Source organism: Peromyscus californicus, unplaced genomic scaffold (assembly GCF_007827085.1).
Source record: "Peromyscus californicus insignis strain IS unplaced genomic scaffold, ASM782708v3 Scaffold_11__1_contigs__length_118956290, whole genome shotgun sequence".
NCBI classification, from domain to species: Eukaryota; Metazoa; Chordata; class Mammalia; order Rodentia; family Cricetidae; genus Peromyscus; species Peromyscus californicus.
The window spans coordinates 26,634,582-26,651,428 of record NW_026294402.1 but is presented as its reverse complement, the minus strand read 5'-3'; the positions used below and the strand labels follow the sequence as shown (position 1 = coordinate 26,651,428).

At 45.1% G+C, this 16,847-nt stretch overlaps 1 protein-coding gene across 4 annotated transcripts in view; it reads left to right on the top strand.

Annotated features, from left to right (window-relative positions):
* Nucleotides 1-2,185: 2,185 nt before the first annotated feature.
* The window catches only part of Aplp2 (amyloid beta precursor like protein 2), a 71,762-nt gene continuing 57,100 nt past the window's right edge, over nucleotides 2,186-16,847 (top strand). For 2 of the 4 annotated variants that reach the window (XM_052755748.1, XM_052755732.1), the window contains exon 1: nucleotides 2,186-2,390. In XM_052755748.1, the coding sequence (XP_052611708.1) occupies nucleotides 2,199-2,390 (192 nt within the window). In that variant the 5' untranslated portion in view covers nucleotides 2,186-2,198. The remainder of the gene's footprint in view (nucleotides 2,391-16,847) is intronic. The other 2 variants (XM_052755743.1, XM_052755721.1) reach the window with 1 other exon arrangement.

Genomic DNA, 16,847 nt, shown 5'->3' with positions numbered 1-16,847 from the left:
CCATATATGTTGGATACACACACGACAGATGAAGACTCCTGCTAGAGTTAGAAGTAGCACCATGACCTTTGGGCTTTTTTCTAAACAAAGAAATGCACATGCCTTAAATGTACATGGGAGATAACTGTTTTAAGAGAAAGTCTGATTCTTGTGAAAATAGAATAAAAAGATTATCTTAGGACCTTTTACTTTTGTGCACACAAGATAATTAGAAACTAAAATATGGCACTCTTAAACCTTGGTCATTGACATGAACATATTTGGGATGAAAATTTACTATATGAGAGCTTCAAGACCAAGTATATTCCAACAGCATCACTTAATAAAAACAGTAACATTTTAGAGTCCAGAATATTGGTGAATGTGCCAATCACTTTTCATGAACACTCTTTAGTGTCCTGAAAATGCAAATAAAGTTTTTTCAGGACCAAGTTGTTTTAGGCTAAAGACCCCTAAGTCATCTCCTATATGTCCTTTCCCCTCCCACACACTAGGTGCCATTAACTGTCTTCATAAAGGACAGGGAGACAGGAGAGAGGAGCAATATTCAGAAAGGGGGAGGGCAAGCTCTTCAGTGCCCTGATCTCTTCTAAGGGCCATTAATTCCATCATGAAACGCCCCCCCCCCCCCCCATCCATGACCTCAGCTAAACCTCGTTACCTTCCAAAGGCTCCACGGACAAATGTCACGACATTCGTTCAATGTATAAATGAGAGCGATAGCAAATTCAGCACTAAACTCATGCCAGTTCTATGGCCTCTGGATTGAATAACAACATTTATTGGATGAGGTCCCCATTTGGAGAGGCACTGGGCACAACACACACAAGTCTTGTCAATGATGTGAGAGACATAGAGACCTAGCTGGGGGAAAGAGCCACAGTGGGACACAGCCCCCTCCGCATTCTGAGGTGGGTGAAAAGACATCTCTGTGAAAGAGTGAAGATGTTTCCTGTGGATAATGGAGGCCTGCGGGAAATGGAGCAGGAGCAGGAAGGGCTGTGCAATGGAAAGGTGCCTGGCATCTTTGGAGAAGGGGGCAGAGCCAGTTTGACCACAGCGGGACTGCTCAAGTTGGCGTGTAGTTGCAGAATACATCTGTAAAATACAGGGTTCTTACTGTCCTACTCGACCCACCATGGACACTTGTCTCTCCGTCTCCACTACGAGTTTCCTGTGGGGAGGAACCCGGTTCTCTATTTGGTTGAAGCTAAAGAAATGAGTCCAGGTCTCTGCAGAGGGTGGTACATAAATCACCCGCTATGGAAAGGAAACAAAGCCGGCAGAGCCCTCGTGACGGGGAGGACAAGGTGCCAGTTGTGAAATGGGGCAGCAGGCCGCTTTCCCAGGAGCCGAGATGCTGAGGAGTATGAAGAGAGAGAGAAAGCGAGTTTTTTGCTTTAGAGATCTTAAACTGAAGAAAAAACGATGCCAGAACCTATCCTGACACATGAGAAGGGGGGGCCTTGTGTTTCAGTGGTCCTGGCGCCACTGGCCTCGGCGGAAGGCCTCTCTGTGCTGCAGGGGCTGCAGCGAGGCAGAAGGGGCTGGGAAAGGACCTAAGGAGCAGAGGTCAACAGCGTACAGACACTGCGGGGTTCAGGGGCGAAGCAAGGGCGCAGCGGTCTGGGGGAAGAGCACACAACGTGAAGCGTTAGGGAGATGAGAATGCCGGCTTTCATCCTCCCGGGGCCTCGGGGACGGTCCTCTGCAAGCCGTCCGGGACTCCTAACAATTCATCCTGTTTTTAATTAAAACATTTTCCAGAACCCCCAAAGAGGGCGGTACCCAAAGGAATATGAAAAATACCCCGCCGGGGTGGGGGAGTGGGGCGTGCCCGAATCCCGAGGCTGAGGGCGGATGAGGCAGAGCCACACCGACAGACAACCGCACGGAAGCCTCCCGCCCTCGGAGCAGCAGCCCACGGTCCGCCCCGCGAGCACTCGTGCGCCCCCGGCCTCGGGTCCGGGGCGGGGGCGGGGCTGGCCGCGGATGGGGGCGGGGCCATGCGGGGGCGCGCGGTGGGCGGGGAGGGGAGCGAGTGCGTCCATGCCGTGATTGGATCTGGGCTGAGCAAGGGGCGGTATCTTAGGCCAGTTATGCGGGCTCGTATTGGGCCCCGCCGAAGAAGGGCGTGGTTTTGTGAAGTCAGTTCCGGTCGGTGTAAAACCCCCGGGGCGGCGGCGAACGGGCTTCAGATGCTTCTGGGTCGCGGTGCGAAAAGCGCTCTGGTCCCGCCGTGCGTGAGAGCGGGAGAGTCCAGCGCCACAGCTACCCGGAGAGGGATGGCGGCCACAGGGACCGCGGCCGCTGAGGCCACCGGCAAGCTTCTTGTCCTGCTGCTGCTCGGGCTTACGGCGCCCGCCGCGGCTCTGGCTGGCTACATCGAGGTGAGGACCGGCGGAGCGCCGGAGCGGCGTCTCCTCTGGCCGCCGGGGAGCGCGGCCTGCGGGCGGTCGTGGGTCCGCGGCTGGGGGCGCGGCGCGAGGTTCGGCGCTGCTGCGGGTTGCCTACCCCAACCCCCCGCCTGCGCGCCTCAGCTTTGCGCAGAGCTTAGCGCCGAGGTCGGGCTGCCTCCGCCGCCGCCGCCGCCGCCGCCGCAGAGGCCAAATGAAAGGCGTCGGGGCTGCGGGGCCGCCCCAGCCCCCTACCCGCCGGCGGCGCCGCCGCATCCTCGGGGACAGCGCACCGCGCGCCCTCCCTCCCTCGGGACGGTGTGCGCCTCGGCCGTGCGCCTTGCGGCTCCGCGGCGCTCTAAATGGGGGCGGCCGGCGCGCCATCCCTGGTCCCCGCAGCGATCGCGGGGCCTCGGCTCGCACCTGGCGGCCGGCGCGCAGCCTTGCTTGGCCAGGTGGACTTGGCGGTGGGGATGCGGCTCCAGCCCTGGCGAGCGGCCGAAATGCCGAGGGAGCCGGGCGAGGAGACGCCGCCGGGACAGTGGGGCGCTCTGCGCCCTCCATCGCTCCCAGCCGTTTGCCCAAGTCTGGCAAACTAGGGAGCCCAGCTTTCCTGCTCCCGCGAACGTTGAGTCTTTAGGGAAGGTGCTCGCCAATACATCGGGAAAGCCTTGCAGGGGTACTGTCTCCCACGGGTTGCTCTGCACCAGAGGTCACCCCTGTTAACATCTCTGTTTGCTCCGGTGAAGTGGCCGGGGTCCCTGGTGGTTGGCGGGAGTTCAGGCCGCTGGAAGAGGCGGGCGTGGAACGGGTACTGCGGCGTGCTCTGCACCTAGCCTCCCCCGCAAGAACCCTCTGTCGCCGAGGGAGACGTGGGACTTTGTTTACCTGCTTTCTCGAAATAGTGTTTGAACCGTTGGCCTGGAATGTGTGTTTCTGGTGCAGTTTATTTCTTCCTGTGCCTGTTGGTTGTATTTAAAAAATCACCGTGATTTTCTGCGTGTTGAGCTAATGTCAGAGATTGCATTTGATCAAATAGAGATTACCTGAGAATTTGGTGAGTAAAACCCCAGCTTTGGATGTATTCATTTGTACAGAATGTGTAAATATTTCTTCGGGTAGAAGAGATCTAATGAGGAAAAACCCTCGGGATGGAACAGCTCAAGAAAACCTTTATATTCATCCTGCTTAAAACTTTTGACTGAGGTAGGGAAAAGGTTGTTAAGTCTTAAGTAGAAATAGTTAATGTTTATATACACCAACTTTGAGATTATTTTACCCTCCACTCAATAGGTAGTGTGATCTCGGATAAGCTGTCTTGTAGAAACAGCTACATAAAGCAGGATAAGAGAAGAGGGGTGAGGGTAGGGAAATTAAGTTTTATATATTAGGTGGGAAGTAATGGGTCAGGGTGTCAAAAACCATTGTTCACACTCAGCCTCACTTCCCATTGGTGTGAGAAACTTTAGGCATTAGTGAATTGTTAACAAAGGATTCATCAGTTTATTTAAAGAATCCATTTAACACAGGTCTCCAGGGGGGAAAAATACCAATATCAGAATTTGTTGTTACGGATTAATTTTGACTGTTAGCCACACTGTTCAATTGAAAAGTCTGGCTAAACAAAGTAAACGTTTTTGCAAAACGCTTTTAAAATGGTGTTTTGTGGCTGGGCGGTCGTGGCGCGGGCCTTTAATCCCAGCACTCAGGAAGCAGAAACAGGTGAATCTCTCTTTGAGTTCGAGGCCAGCCTGGTCTATAGAGTAAGTTCCAGGACAGCCAGGACTGTTTCACAGAGAAACCCTGTCTCGAAAAAAAACAAAAACAAAAACAAAAGAAAAATGGTGTTTTGTGGAAACTTCGTTTCTTTGGAACTGTTTTTTTCACACTATCATCTTTTCAAGTGGTCTTTACTTCTGCTGACTGGCAGAATTTTATTCACGTGTATAATTTGTATTTACTGTCAGGCAAAGGATTGCTAAAGCCTTAATTTAGATGAGAATGGCTTAAATCAGAATGTCTTTGAGAAGGCCCTTATTGAGATTAGCCAAAGGGATTCTGGCCAAATCCCTGACCAAGTTGCTTGGCACAGAATTATTGATTGGCGAATCTTTAGTGTTGCTTGGTGTTGACTGAATTAATCTCTTACACCTGTTTTTTTTTTTTTTTAACCACCTCTCTGCTCCGGCACTTCCTTTCATAAATCCCAGGGCAAGTTCTCTTGTGTTTAAGTCTTACTTAGGAACCACAGGATTTGTGTTTGTGCCCAAACTGCTCCCTTTACCGTGGATGTCTAAGCTTCTGAGACCCAGCACTTGAATTTGCTCTGCTACGTCTGCAAGCCACCTTTTGATGGGCTGTGTCCAGGAAACTCCAGTACAACCACAGAGGTGGAAAGGCTTTGAGGTGTTTGTGAAAGGTAGTGTGGGACTGTTGAGTTGCATCAAGGTAATGCTTCTGTTACACCTGTATTTTAAAAACACTGCTGGTAACAGAGGAACTAAATTAAATCTTAGCAACCTGGTCCTCTTTTGTAGAAGGAATTCATTTCATCTAAATCAGAGCAGTCACATAGTGTGGCCACCAGCGACGTAGAATCCTGCTTGCTACATGCTTTATATGGTTGAGGGTAGGCATTCTTCATTGGAGTTTATATTTGAAATTTTGAAAAGAAAAATCTTTGAAATATTTAAAAAAATTTATTATTTGTTTTTATGTGTGTGTGTGTGTGTGTGTGTGTGTGTGTGTGTGTGTGTGTGTGTGTGTTGTATCTGTGTTGAGTGTATGGCGTGTGGCCCTTAGAGGCCAAAACAGGTTGTTGGGTTCTCTGGAGCTGGAGGTACAGGTGGATGAGCGTGAGCCACCTGATGTGCGTTCTGGGCTGCAGACTCCGGCGCTTTGGGAGAGCGGGAAGTGCTCTCAACAGCTGAGCCACTTCTCCAGCCCTCTTTAAAATATTCCTAAGACTGTGTTCATTTATTTATTTGGTGTATGGAGGCCCACTTGTGGTGGTCATAGGGACAGTGTGGGAGTCACTTCTCCGCTTCACTGTGTAGGCCCTGTAAGAGCAATCTCAATTGGTCAAGCCTGGCCCCAATGCCTTTCTCCACTGAGGCATCTCACTGACTGGGAAAACAAACGCTGAAGCAACTTCATTTCGTGAATCTGCTTTTAAAAGTTCATCTTAGGAGATAAAACGCAGCCAGGTATTTTCCTATGAAACTGTAGCTTCTGAATTGAGATGTCCTATGAAGTGTGACATACAGAAGGATGTGAAGACTTAGTATGAAAAACTTCGAGTATATCAACTTTATATTAATGCGTTGACGTTGTTTTTTCAGTTTCTTTGTGCTCTGATGTGGCTGCTAGAAAATTGACCCCTACCTGTGAAAGCTCCCTTGTATTTCTTGTGCACAGGTTTGCTCAGCTGCTCACTGCTGGTCCTGCACGTGTTGTTGTTAGCACAACTTTTGAGTGTATTACCATGCTACCCCCAAATAGTCTCCCTTCAAGTTGTTGACATGAGCCCTGTTTTTTGGGAGGGTAGGGGATGGGGTGACCCTTTTTTTTTTTTTTTTTTTTTTTTTTTGGTTTTTCGAGACAGGGTTTCTCTGTGTAGCTTTGCGCCTTTCCTGGAACTCGCTTTGGAGACCAGGCTGGCCTCGAACTCACAGAGATCCGCCTGGCTCTGCCTCCCGAGTGCTGGGATTAAAGGCGTGCGCCACCACCGCCCGGCTGACCCTTTTTTTTTTTTAAGCACAATTTTGAATGTTATTTTTTCCCTTGTTGACTTTTCTCTTCAGTTCAAATTGTTAGAAATGACTTCAAGCTTACAAATACAAAATTGTGCAAACAACTCTTCCGAAATTTACCTGCACTCAGCATCAACATTCTGAATATTTAGAATTTGCTTTCACATGTAGAGTTGTAGCTCAGTGACAGAGTGCCCAGCACCCTGGAGTGGAGAAAGGATGTATCATTTGTTCTATTACCATTATTGTATTTGTCGCTGATCTGCCTGAAAATCCGTTGCATACATTACCCACCCTCTTTGCCCCTGAAAACCTAGAGCAAAGGCATTCTCGTACATAACATTAGGAAAGTTATGGAACCTGGGAGATTTAATATTGATACAGTGTTCTGTCTGTATATCAGTTTATTGGTTGATCTGGTCACTTTTTTAAAAAAGCTAATATGCTTTTGAGCTATTGGCATTAGTATGTGAGAGGTTATGTAACTTTTCCAAAAATAAAGGTCAGATTTTTAACATATCTGATAGTGTTTTGACTCTGGAAGATTAAAACATAACTTTTCAAGGTTCTTTATTCATTGTTACTGAATTCTCAGGATTTCACTTTTTCTGTTTTTTGGTTGGTGGTTTTGTTATTTTCTTTTGTTTTTGTTTTTGTTTTTCAAGACAGGGTTTCTCTGTGTAGCCCTGACTGTCCTGGAACTCACTCTGTAGACCAGGCTGGCTTCGAACTCACAGAGATCTGCCTGCTTCTGCCCTCTTTAATTGAGTGCTGGAATTAAGGGCATGCACCACCACTGCCTGGCCAATTTCACATTTCTTGCTTATTTGAGATGTAGGGTCTTGTTACTATGTGTTCTAGGCTGACCTAAATGTCATAATCCCCCTGGCTCAGGCTGCTGAACGCTGGGAGTACCAGCATGTGCCAGCATACCCAGCTTGCATTTTTTCCTCTTTAAACCATCAAAAGAAAATTTGTATAGGTAATGCATACTTATTGTAAGATTTTAAAAACATAACAAAACAAATGAAAAGTAGCCTGAAATTATATCATCCAAGGAAACCTGGAAAAATTTTGGTGATGTTTACATTTGGTGAAGTTTTATAAAAGTGGCACATACAGTATATTGAAGCTGGTATCAGCACTTATTATTTTTAATTCTCTTGAAATGAACTACTTACAGAAAATAACTTTTCTGTGTGAGTAACAGTTAGGGGCTAATCTGTGTTCTGATTGCAGTTGCTCTGGAAGGGCCAGTTGAGAAGAGAATTCTAAATTGCCTCTAATTCAATTTTCGTGTTGTTTTTTAGTGTGATAAACTAGATTACTTCACAGCTTAATTGAGTTTAGTATACTGTACCTTGATTTATAGCTTAAATTGGAAAGTGGACCATGTAGTTGCATTCAGATAGAAAGGGATTCCAGTCCTGTATATCAAGTACAACAAATAATTCCTTTTCCGAGGGAATAATTTTTTTTTAATAACCTAACTGTCATGAAATATTTTGTTTTGAGAAGTCTTTTTTTTTTTTTTTTTTTTTTTGAGACAGGTTTCCTCCTATATAGCTTTGATTGGCCCAGAACCTTGCTATGTAGACCAGACTGGCCTCAAACTCACAGAGCTCTCTCTGGCCTCCCAAGTAGTGAGATTAAAGGCATGCTACCACAGCCAGCTGAGAAGTGAATCTTTTTTTTTTTTTTTTGGTGAGAAGTGAATCTTAAGACCTAAAAGCATGCTAGACAAGCATTCTACCCTGATTTGCATCTCCAGCTGAAGTTTTTTTTTTAATGAGGTTGTCTTAAATTGTATTTGTTTTAATTATTATTACTATTACTGTGTGTGTATGGGTGTTTTGCCTGAATGTGTATCTATACCATGTTCATGCTTGTACCTGAAGATGCCAGATTAGGGCGCCAGATCTTTGGGAACTGGATGGTTGTGAATCACTCTGAGTGCTAGAGATTGAACCTGGGTCCTCTGGAAGAGCAGCCAGTGCTATTAACTACTGAGTCATCTCTCCAGCCCCTGTGATCTGTTTTAAAATGGGAAGATTAGAAAGCTGACTATTCATTTATTATTTGTCTAGCTAGTACTACCCTCTCATGGGTTCTGTGCAGGATGCCAAATGGTAGAGCACTGGAAGCTGCAGCTGTTGCTTCTGCTATCCAAATGCACTTGCATATGATTCCAGGATTTCATTGGCAGCATCATTGGATGCTGTTTTCAAAAGCTCCTCAGGTAACTGAAATTAGGGAAAAACTGCACCAAATGAGCGGTGCTCCTAACAGTGTAGTCTGGTGAAATAGGTATTCTCACTACCAACTAAAAATAAGTCCAGTAGATTCCAGGGTTTGAAGGTCATACAGTCTGGCCAGGGCATGAATCTGTCTCATTCTAAGTCCACTGCTCTTTTCCTTTTTTTTTTTTTTTGCTGAAGGTTTCTGTAAATTCATGCAAATTATATTATGAACTGATACACACCAACCTTAACTCTTTGATGTAATTGTTAATATTATGGAAGACTTTGCCATTTTACATTTCCCATTGATTATAAAAACCTTTCAGTGATTTTTTTTTCTATAAAGTGCAAGCTCTCTTTTATAGTAAACTTGTTTTATCTTTGTGTTCTAACACACACAAATTAAGATATTATTCCCTGTAGGGTCGTTGTATCAGAATCAGGGGTATGACATTATTCAGGGAAGAGGCTGTCAGCTCCAGAAGTATTTTATAAATCTTGATCAGTGAGCTGTGTAATTAGTAGATTGAGGTTCAGAAAAAAGTTACATTTTGGCATGGAATAGCTGTAAAGCTAGTTAATTGAGCAACTCACCAGTGATCTTTTTACTCTGCCTTCTTGAGACTCACTTCTCTGAAGATGGTAATGTCCAGAGGAGGAAATTGCCTTGTATGTTTCCTTTTGTGGTGAAGAAACATTTCCCAGTTTGCTGGCAAGAGACTCCCTAAATGTCTGGCCAAAATTAGTATTGTGTGCTTTTAACCACTGCAAGGCTGTGTGGAAGAGGGATAGTCCCACTTCAGTAGTCTCAGATCCCTGGGACCTGCTTTGCAGAAGAGTAGCGCAGCCTTGAATCAAATTGGGCTTGCTTTGAAGAGATATTGATGGTAGCAATCCAGTGTCTGTTATGAGGGCACTCTCCACTTGGGAAGCTCTGTATGAGAGTTGGCTTAAAGAGAAACATGTAATTCCTCCCTGCTGAATTATTCTGGGTTAAAAGTTAGCTGATGAGATTGATCACGTTACATTGCTCCACTTCCTTTTAAATACAAGTGTGCATGGTGGAAGCCAACCTCAGGCATTTTCCAGTCTCTGTTATTCTCCACCTTATTTTTGAGGTAGAGTTTCTGACTAAACCCAGAGCTAGACTTCCTGGCTGGCTTGCCAGCAAACTTCAGGCAGCTACCCGTCTCTGTCCTCCGACCCCAAGCTGGGGTTCAGATGTCACCACCACACCTGACTTTCGTGGGTGCTGGGGGAGAAAACTCAGGTCCTTGTGCTAGCATGGCACATAACTTTGACTGAACTGACTGAGCCAGTTCTCCATCCCCATTATCCTTGAGAGATGTCCCACACAGCAGAGTGGTTGGAGGATTATAAACAAACGGACTTGGATACACTGAAGGAGATAGCGGAAGATTAAGTAGTGTGGTAAAACCAAAGACATTTTCAAAAAAAATTTTTTTCTGGAAAGCTAAATTAATGACTTGGAATGGCAGAAATATGATTTTTATTTGAGAGATGAAGTGTTAGGGCAACATTTATTTTATCTCCTTTAATTACAAGTATCACAGCAAAGCACCTTTAAAACTACTAAGAGCCAACATCTGGTTTTGTTCATCTTAACACTTAAGTGCTTTGGCCTTCAAGACGACTAGCCAGGCATGGTAGCATACTCCTGAAATCTCAGCACCCCAGAGGCTCAGGCAGGAGGATAGAAAGTTAAAGCCCCAAAGGTCAGGCATACAGCACACCTCTGTGATTCCAGGACTTGGGGGGTGGAAGCAGGACCAGGGGCTCAGGGCTAGCCTGGGCTTTGAACAACAAAACTAAGACTAACTCACTTCAGACAGAACTAAAGCTTTCAAATGAAGTTATTTTTTGAACTTGCCAGAAGTAACTCTTCCTTGAGTTTGATTGTTTAGCATGCCTATTCCGATTCATGTTTTCATGAAACTTGCTGGGGATTTTATTGATCTAATACTTTGTTCATTGATGCAGTGTTCATTATTTGAGCCTACTGTGAGGATTTCATGAGGTAAGAATGTAGAAATCACATGTCAAGGTGCCCACTCACTTGCTGTCCTCCCTAGCAAGGCTTTGCACAAGTCTTTTGTTGTTTTAACATTTTTTTTGAGAGAGAGCTCCAGCGTACATGTGTGCAAGGGGGTGGGGGTGGGGGGCAGGAATCAGTTCTCTTTCAGCATGTGGATCCCTGGGTATTACACTCAGCAGCAAGTGCCTTTACCTTTCGACCATCTCAGTGCTGTGCCCGCCCCCAACCCAGGTTTCAGCCCAGGCTGGACTTGAACTCCCTTTGTAGCAGAGGATGACCTTGACTTTTTTTGTACCAGGCTTTTTCTTTTGGGCCGCTAACCAGCTCCCAGAATCATGACACGGAGACTTATTAGTTATGAATGCTTGGCCTTAGCTTATGCTTGTTTCTGGATAGCTTTTTTTTCTTTTTTTTTTTAACCTGTTTCTCTTCATCTACATTTTGTCTCGGGGCTTTCTATGTTTTCTTTCTGTATGTTCTATTTTTGTGTCTGCTTCCTTGCTGGCTGGCTTTCTGGCTGCCTGGCCCTGGGAGTATCCCTCTCTTTCTCGCTCATTTTCTCCTCTCATTCTTCCCTCTCAAGCCTAGATTTCTCCTCCTCCTATTTATTCTCTCTGCCCGCCAGCCCCACCTATCCCTCCTGCCTAGCTGTTGGCCTTTCAGTTCTTTATTAGACCAATCAGGTGCCTTAGGCAGGCAAGGTGAAACAGCAACACATCTTTACATAATTAAACAAATGCAGCACAAACAAATGTAACACATCTGTACATCTTAACAAAGGCAGCAGAAACAAATTCAACACACCTTTGCCTAGTCAAAATAATATTCCACAACACTTTTTTTTTTTTTTAAATAAATAAACCAAGTCTCATTGTGTAGCCCCTTTTGGCCTGGAGTTCCCTTTTAGACCAGGCTGGCCTTGAACTCACTGAGACCCACTTGCCTCTGCCTCTTCAGTACTGGGATTAAAGATGTGAAATGCCATGCTGTGTTTAACCTTGGCCTTGGATCCTCTTGCTTCTACTTCCCTTTGCTAGAATTACAAGTGTGTGCCACCATGCCTGGTTCATACTGTGGTGGGGATGGCACCTGGGGCCATGGCCATGCTAGGCACACGCTCCACCAACTGAAATGGCGCCCTGGCTGTCCCATGCTTATTTTTGAGCTTTCAAAGTTGCTAATGCACGGAAGAAAGTAGCCAAGCATTTTGTTCTGACTCACTTCCAAGGTCAAAAAAGAGCAGACCATGCCTTCTTCCTATCCTCCAGAGGTGACTGTCCCCCAGCCTTTACATATGTATTCTTTGCCTTTCTTTGTAGTCTTAGCAGATGGCCTCATTAAAATTTCCTTTTTTGTTTTTTCAAGATTCATGTAAATGGAATTACTCAATATATTCCTGAGTATTTGGTGTCTTTCACTAAACATGTTTTTGAGAGTACCGAGTGGAAGTGTGGCTCATCGGCTTCTGTTGCAGTATTGTCTGAATAACCACAACTTATTTTGCCCTTGGACAGACACTTGAGTTGTTTTCACTTGGAGTTAAGATGTACTTTCCCCTGGCTTTACTGAAAGCATTTTTGTTTGTTTTCTTAGGCTCTGGGAATTGAACCCAGGGCCTCTAGCATGCTACCCACATGTTCTACCACTGAACTAATCATCCCCCCCTCAAAGGATTTATTTTTAAGTTTTATGTGTATGTTTTGTCTGTATGTATGTGCACCCTCTGTGTGCCTAGTGCCCTCTGAGGCTAGAAGAGGGTGTCAGATCCCTTGTAACTGAAGGTATAGCTAGTTTGAGCTGCTATGTGGATGCTGGGGCTAGAACTTAGGTTCTCTTAACCACTGAACCATCTCCAACCTACCCCTTACTCTCTTAATAATGTTTTTTTGAAGAAGTTCTGCTTTTTCCATTTAGGTATCCAGCACATGTCATACAGATAGTGAGCCTGCTGTTTAATGTTAACATTGACTTTTTTCCATTTTTTTTTTGGTGGGGTGGTGGTGGTGATGGATGATAAACCCAAGGCTTTACATGTGTGCTAGGCAAGTGCTTTATGACTGAGATTGTCTCAGATCTTTTCATATTTTATTATGAGTCAGGGTCTTGCTAAGGTACCCAGAACAGCCTTGAACTTGTGATTCTCCTGCCTCAGCCTCCTGGGTGCTAGAATTACAGGTCTGTGCGCCACTGTGCCACTTTTGTTAAATTTTTTTTATTTGTGATTCTGTTTTAAATTTCTTATGTTCCATTCACCTCTCTGCTCTTGTGCTAAGTAATAAGTTTTATGTTTACTAGAACAAACCCTTTGCAACTTGATTATTTTATCTGATTTTTAAACCCATTTCTTTGTATGTTTACTACATCACCAAAAACATACCTGTTGGAATTTGTTTGGGATCGCACTGAGCTTATGGATCGTTTGGGGATGCAGCTGATATTGTAAAATTACCCTTTTGTTAACAGCTTTGCTTGTGTCCAAATTCTAATAATTTGCCTGTAACTTGGAAATTTTTGAAGATATATTCTGTGATTTCTGACTGCTTTATTATGTTCAGTCCATATAAGCATTTTTTTCTTAATTGCACTGGCTAGAGAACTAGTCAATGGGCTATGTAGGTGGAAAAGCTAGAGTTGATAGAGTATCTGTTATCCCTGGTCTCAGCGGGAGGCTGTGTTTACATTTATATGATACTTAGAGACCCCAGATAAGCGGTCTTTGACTGTAAGCTTACAAAGGTGCTTGGTATGAGTGGGTGTTTTGCCTGTGTGTCTGTATGTGCATCGTGTGTGTGCTGTGCCTGCAAAAACCAGCCAAGGTTGGAACTGGGGTTATAAATGGTTGTGAGCCATCATGTAGGTGCTGGGAATCAAACCTGGGTCCTCTGGAAGAGCAGCCAGTGATTTAACCACTGAGCCATCTCTCTAGCCCTGTGAATGTCCTTCATTCTCCTCCCCGACAAACTTATGGGATCATAGTCTTCCTCTCTCCCTCTACTTTTTGTTTGGATTTGGTTTGCTAAAATTTTGTCTAGGATTTTGCCTTCATGCCCCAAAGTGGGTTTGACATAGAACCTGTCAGTCAAAACCAGCCTTCTCATTTAAATATTTTGCTTAATTTCCAGCTATGTGGAGTTTTTGGGTTGTCTTTGTTATTTTAAGCTTAATTGCATTATGGTCAGAGTGTCTATTGTCTGTTTGATTGCTGCCTTTGAAATGTCTTGAAACATGCATTTAAAAAAGATTTTATGTGTATTGGTATTTTGCCTGCATGTACCTCTGTAGGAGAGTGTTGGATCCTCTAGAACTGGAATTACAGACAATTGTGAGCTGCATTGTGGGTGCTGGGAATAGAACTCTGGTCCTCTGGAAGAACATCCATTACTCTTGACCATTGAACTATCTCTTCAGCCCTGAAACATATATTATTAAAAATTCTTTTTTCTCTGGTGGTGGTGCATGCCTTTAATCCCAGCACTCGGGAGGCAGAGCCAGGCGGATCTCTGTGAGTTCGAGGCCAGCCTGGTCTACAGAGCGAGATCCAGGACAGGCACCAAAACTACACAGAGAAACCCTGTCTTGAAAAACAACCTCTCCCCCCACAAAAAAAATTCTTTTTTTGTCGGGGCAGTGGTGGCACATGTCTTTAATCCCAGCATTTAGGAAGCAGAGCCAGGTGGATCTCAGTGAGTTGGAGGCCAGCCTGCTCTACAAAGCAAGTTCCAGGACAGCCAGGACTGTTACACAGAGAAATCCTGTCTCAAAAAACCAAAAAAAAAAAAAAAAAAAAAACCTCTTTCCTTGTGTTCACAAAGAGAGGCTGTACATTGTGTTTATACATGTTCTTATCTTGTTTTCATGTTGTTTGGATTATTGCCATACGTACATACACACACACATTTTTCGAGTCAGGCTTTCTCTATGTAGCTCTGGCTGTCCTGGAACTTGCTCAGACCAGGCTGGCCCAAACTTGCAGAGATCCGTCACCCTCTGCTCTGCCCCCTGAGTGCTGAGATTAAAGGTATGCTCCACCCTTGCCCGGCATATTTTAATTTTCTGTAACTAAAAAAGGCGTATTTTAAAAATTTTCATTATTTAAGATTTCTTTTTCCTCTGTGTGTTTATGTATCTGTCTGTCCTTGTCTGTGTGTGTGTGTGTGTGTATGCCGTGTGTGTCCAGGTGTCCAAGGAGAGCACTAGATCCCCTGGAGTCCATGCTGAAGCACTTATGAGCTGCCGGATATAGGTGCTGGGAACCAAACTTGGGTCCTCTGGAAGACTACCAAGCATTCTTTTTTTTTTTTTTTTTTTGGTTTTTCGAGACAGGGTTTCTCTGTGTAGCTTTGCGCCTTTCCTGGAACTCGCTTTGGAGACCAGGCTGGCCTCGAACTCACAGAGATCCGCCTGGCTCTGCCTCCCGAGTGTTGGGATTAAAGGCGTGCGCCACCACCGCCCGGCTACCAAGCATTCTTAACCACTGAGGCATCTCCAGCCCCACCACTGCTGTGATTTATATACCACCCTTCCCCTTCTTTTTTTTTTTTTAAGGATTTATGTATTACATATACAGCATGTCTGACTGCAGGCCAGAAGAGGGCACCAGATCTCACTACAGATGGTTGTGAGCCACCATGTGGTTGCTGGGAATTGAACTCGGGACCTTTGGAAGAGCAGTCAGTGCTCTTAACCTCTGAGCCATCTCTCCAGCCCCCCTTCTTATTTTTAACAACTTTTGTTTTCTCTTTCTGGAAGAAGAAAAATGCCTTCATACTTTAAAAACGCTTTCTACCTAATAAGTTTTTGCCTTTACCAGTTTCAAAAAAAATATTGAACATGTGTGTATAGATGCATACATATATGCATTTTTTTTTTTTTTCCAAGACAGGGTTTCTCTGTGAAAAAGTTCTGACTGACCTGGAGCTCGCTCTGTAGACCAGGCTGGCCTCGAACTCACAGAGATCCGCCTGCCTCTGCCTCCCAAGTGCTGGGATTAAAGGCATGTGCCACCATGGCCCAGCATATGTGCATTTTCGTATGTGCCCACATGTGCTGGAGGTTAGCTTCAAGTATCATTTCTTTTTTCCGTTTTTAAAATTTTGTTTGTATTTTATGTATAATGCTCCATATGGATACCTGCATTCCAGAAGAGGGCATCCAATCCTATTATAGATAGTTGTGAGCCACCCTGTGATTGCTGGGAATTGAACCTGAGTCCTCTGGGAGAGCAGTTCAGTGCTCTTAGCCATTGAGCCGTGTCTCCAGCTCTCAAGCATCATTTTTTTCTTCCAGAAAGAGAAAGCTGTCCACCTTGTCTTTTGAGATAGGGTTGCTCACTGGGGCTTAGAGTTTACAGTTTAGGGTAGGCTGACTCGTCAACGAGCCCAGGGATTCTCCTGTTTCTGCTCCCCAGTGCTGGGATTGCAAGCATGCGTCACTACAGCTGCCTTTTTTTTTTTTTCCCCCTTCCTGGCTTTTTGAGACAGGGTTTCTCTGTGTAGCCCTGGCTGTCTTAGAACTCACTTTGTAGACCAGGCTGGCCTTGAACTCACAGAGATCTGCTTGCCTCTGCCTCCCAAGTACTGGGATTAAAGGCGTGCGCCATCACAGCCTGGCCACACCTGCCTTTTTTTGTGAGGTCTGGTGATTCAACATGTGTCCTCATGCTTGCAGAAAATTACTGAAAACAGGGTTCTACAAGAACAGCTTAAAAGTAATGAGAGCAAAGAGCTACAGAGTCTGTTTAAAGAATTAACTATAGTAACAGCTCACCTCAATAAGTGATTTGTAACCTTTAATACCCAGAAATGAAATATGATCTTTAAGATGATAAAAGAGCTGGCATGGCCGGGCGGTGGTGGCGCACGCCTTTAATCCCAGCACTCGGGAGGCAGAGGCAGGCGGATCTTTGTGAGTTCGAGGCCAGCCTGGTCTCCAAAGCGAGTTCCAGGAAAGGCGCAAAGCTACACAGAGAAACCCTGTCTCGAAAAAACCAAAAAAAAAAGAGCTGGCATGATGTCTCGGTGGGTAAGGTACTTATTACTGTGCAAACCTGACAATCTGAATTTGATTCCCCAGGACCCAGGTAAAGTTGGAAGGGGAGAACCAACGCCACAAAGTTGTCCTTTGACCTCCACAGACGTTCCAGGACATGTGCATCCATTTCATCATACACACAACAATAATAATTTAAAATGATAAATAGAAATTCTGTCACCAGCCTATTTTAACAACAACAGCGAAAATTTCAGTGCTTTAGCAAGTAAAGGTGCTTGCCACCGAGCCTTCATGACCTGCAGGACCTTCGTGGTAGGAGACAGCAGACTCTCGAAGTTGTCCTCTGACCTCCATCCACATCCACGTAACACAGGCATACACCAGATGTTAAAACCAGTACAATAGAACTGTT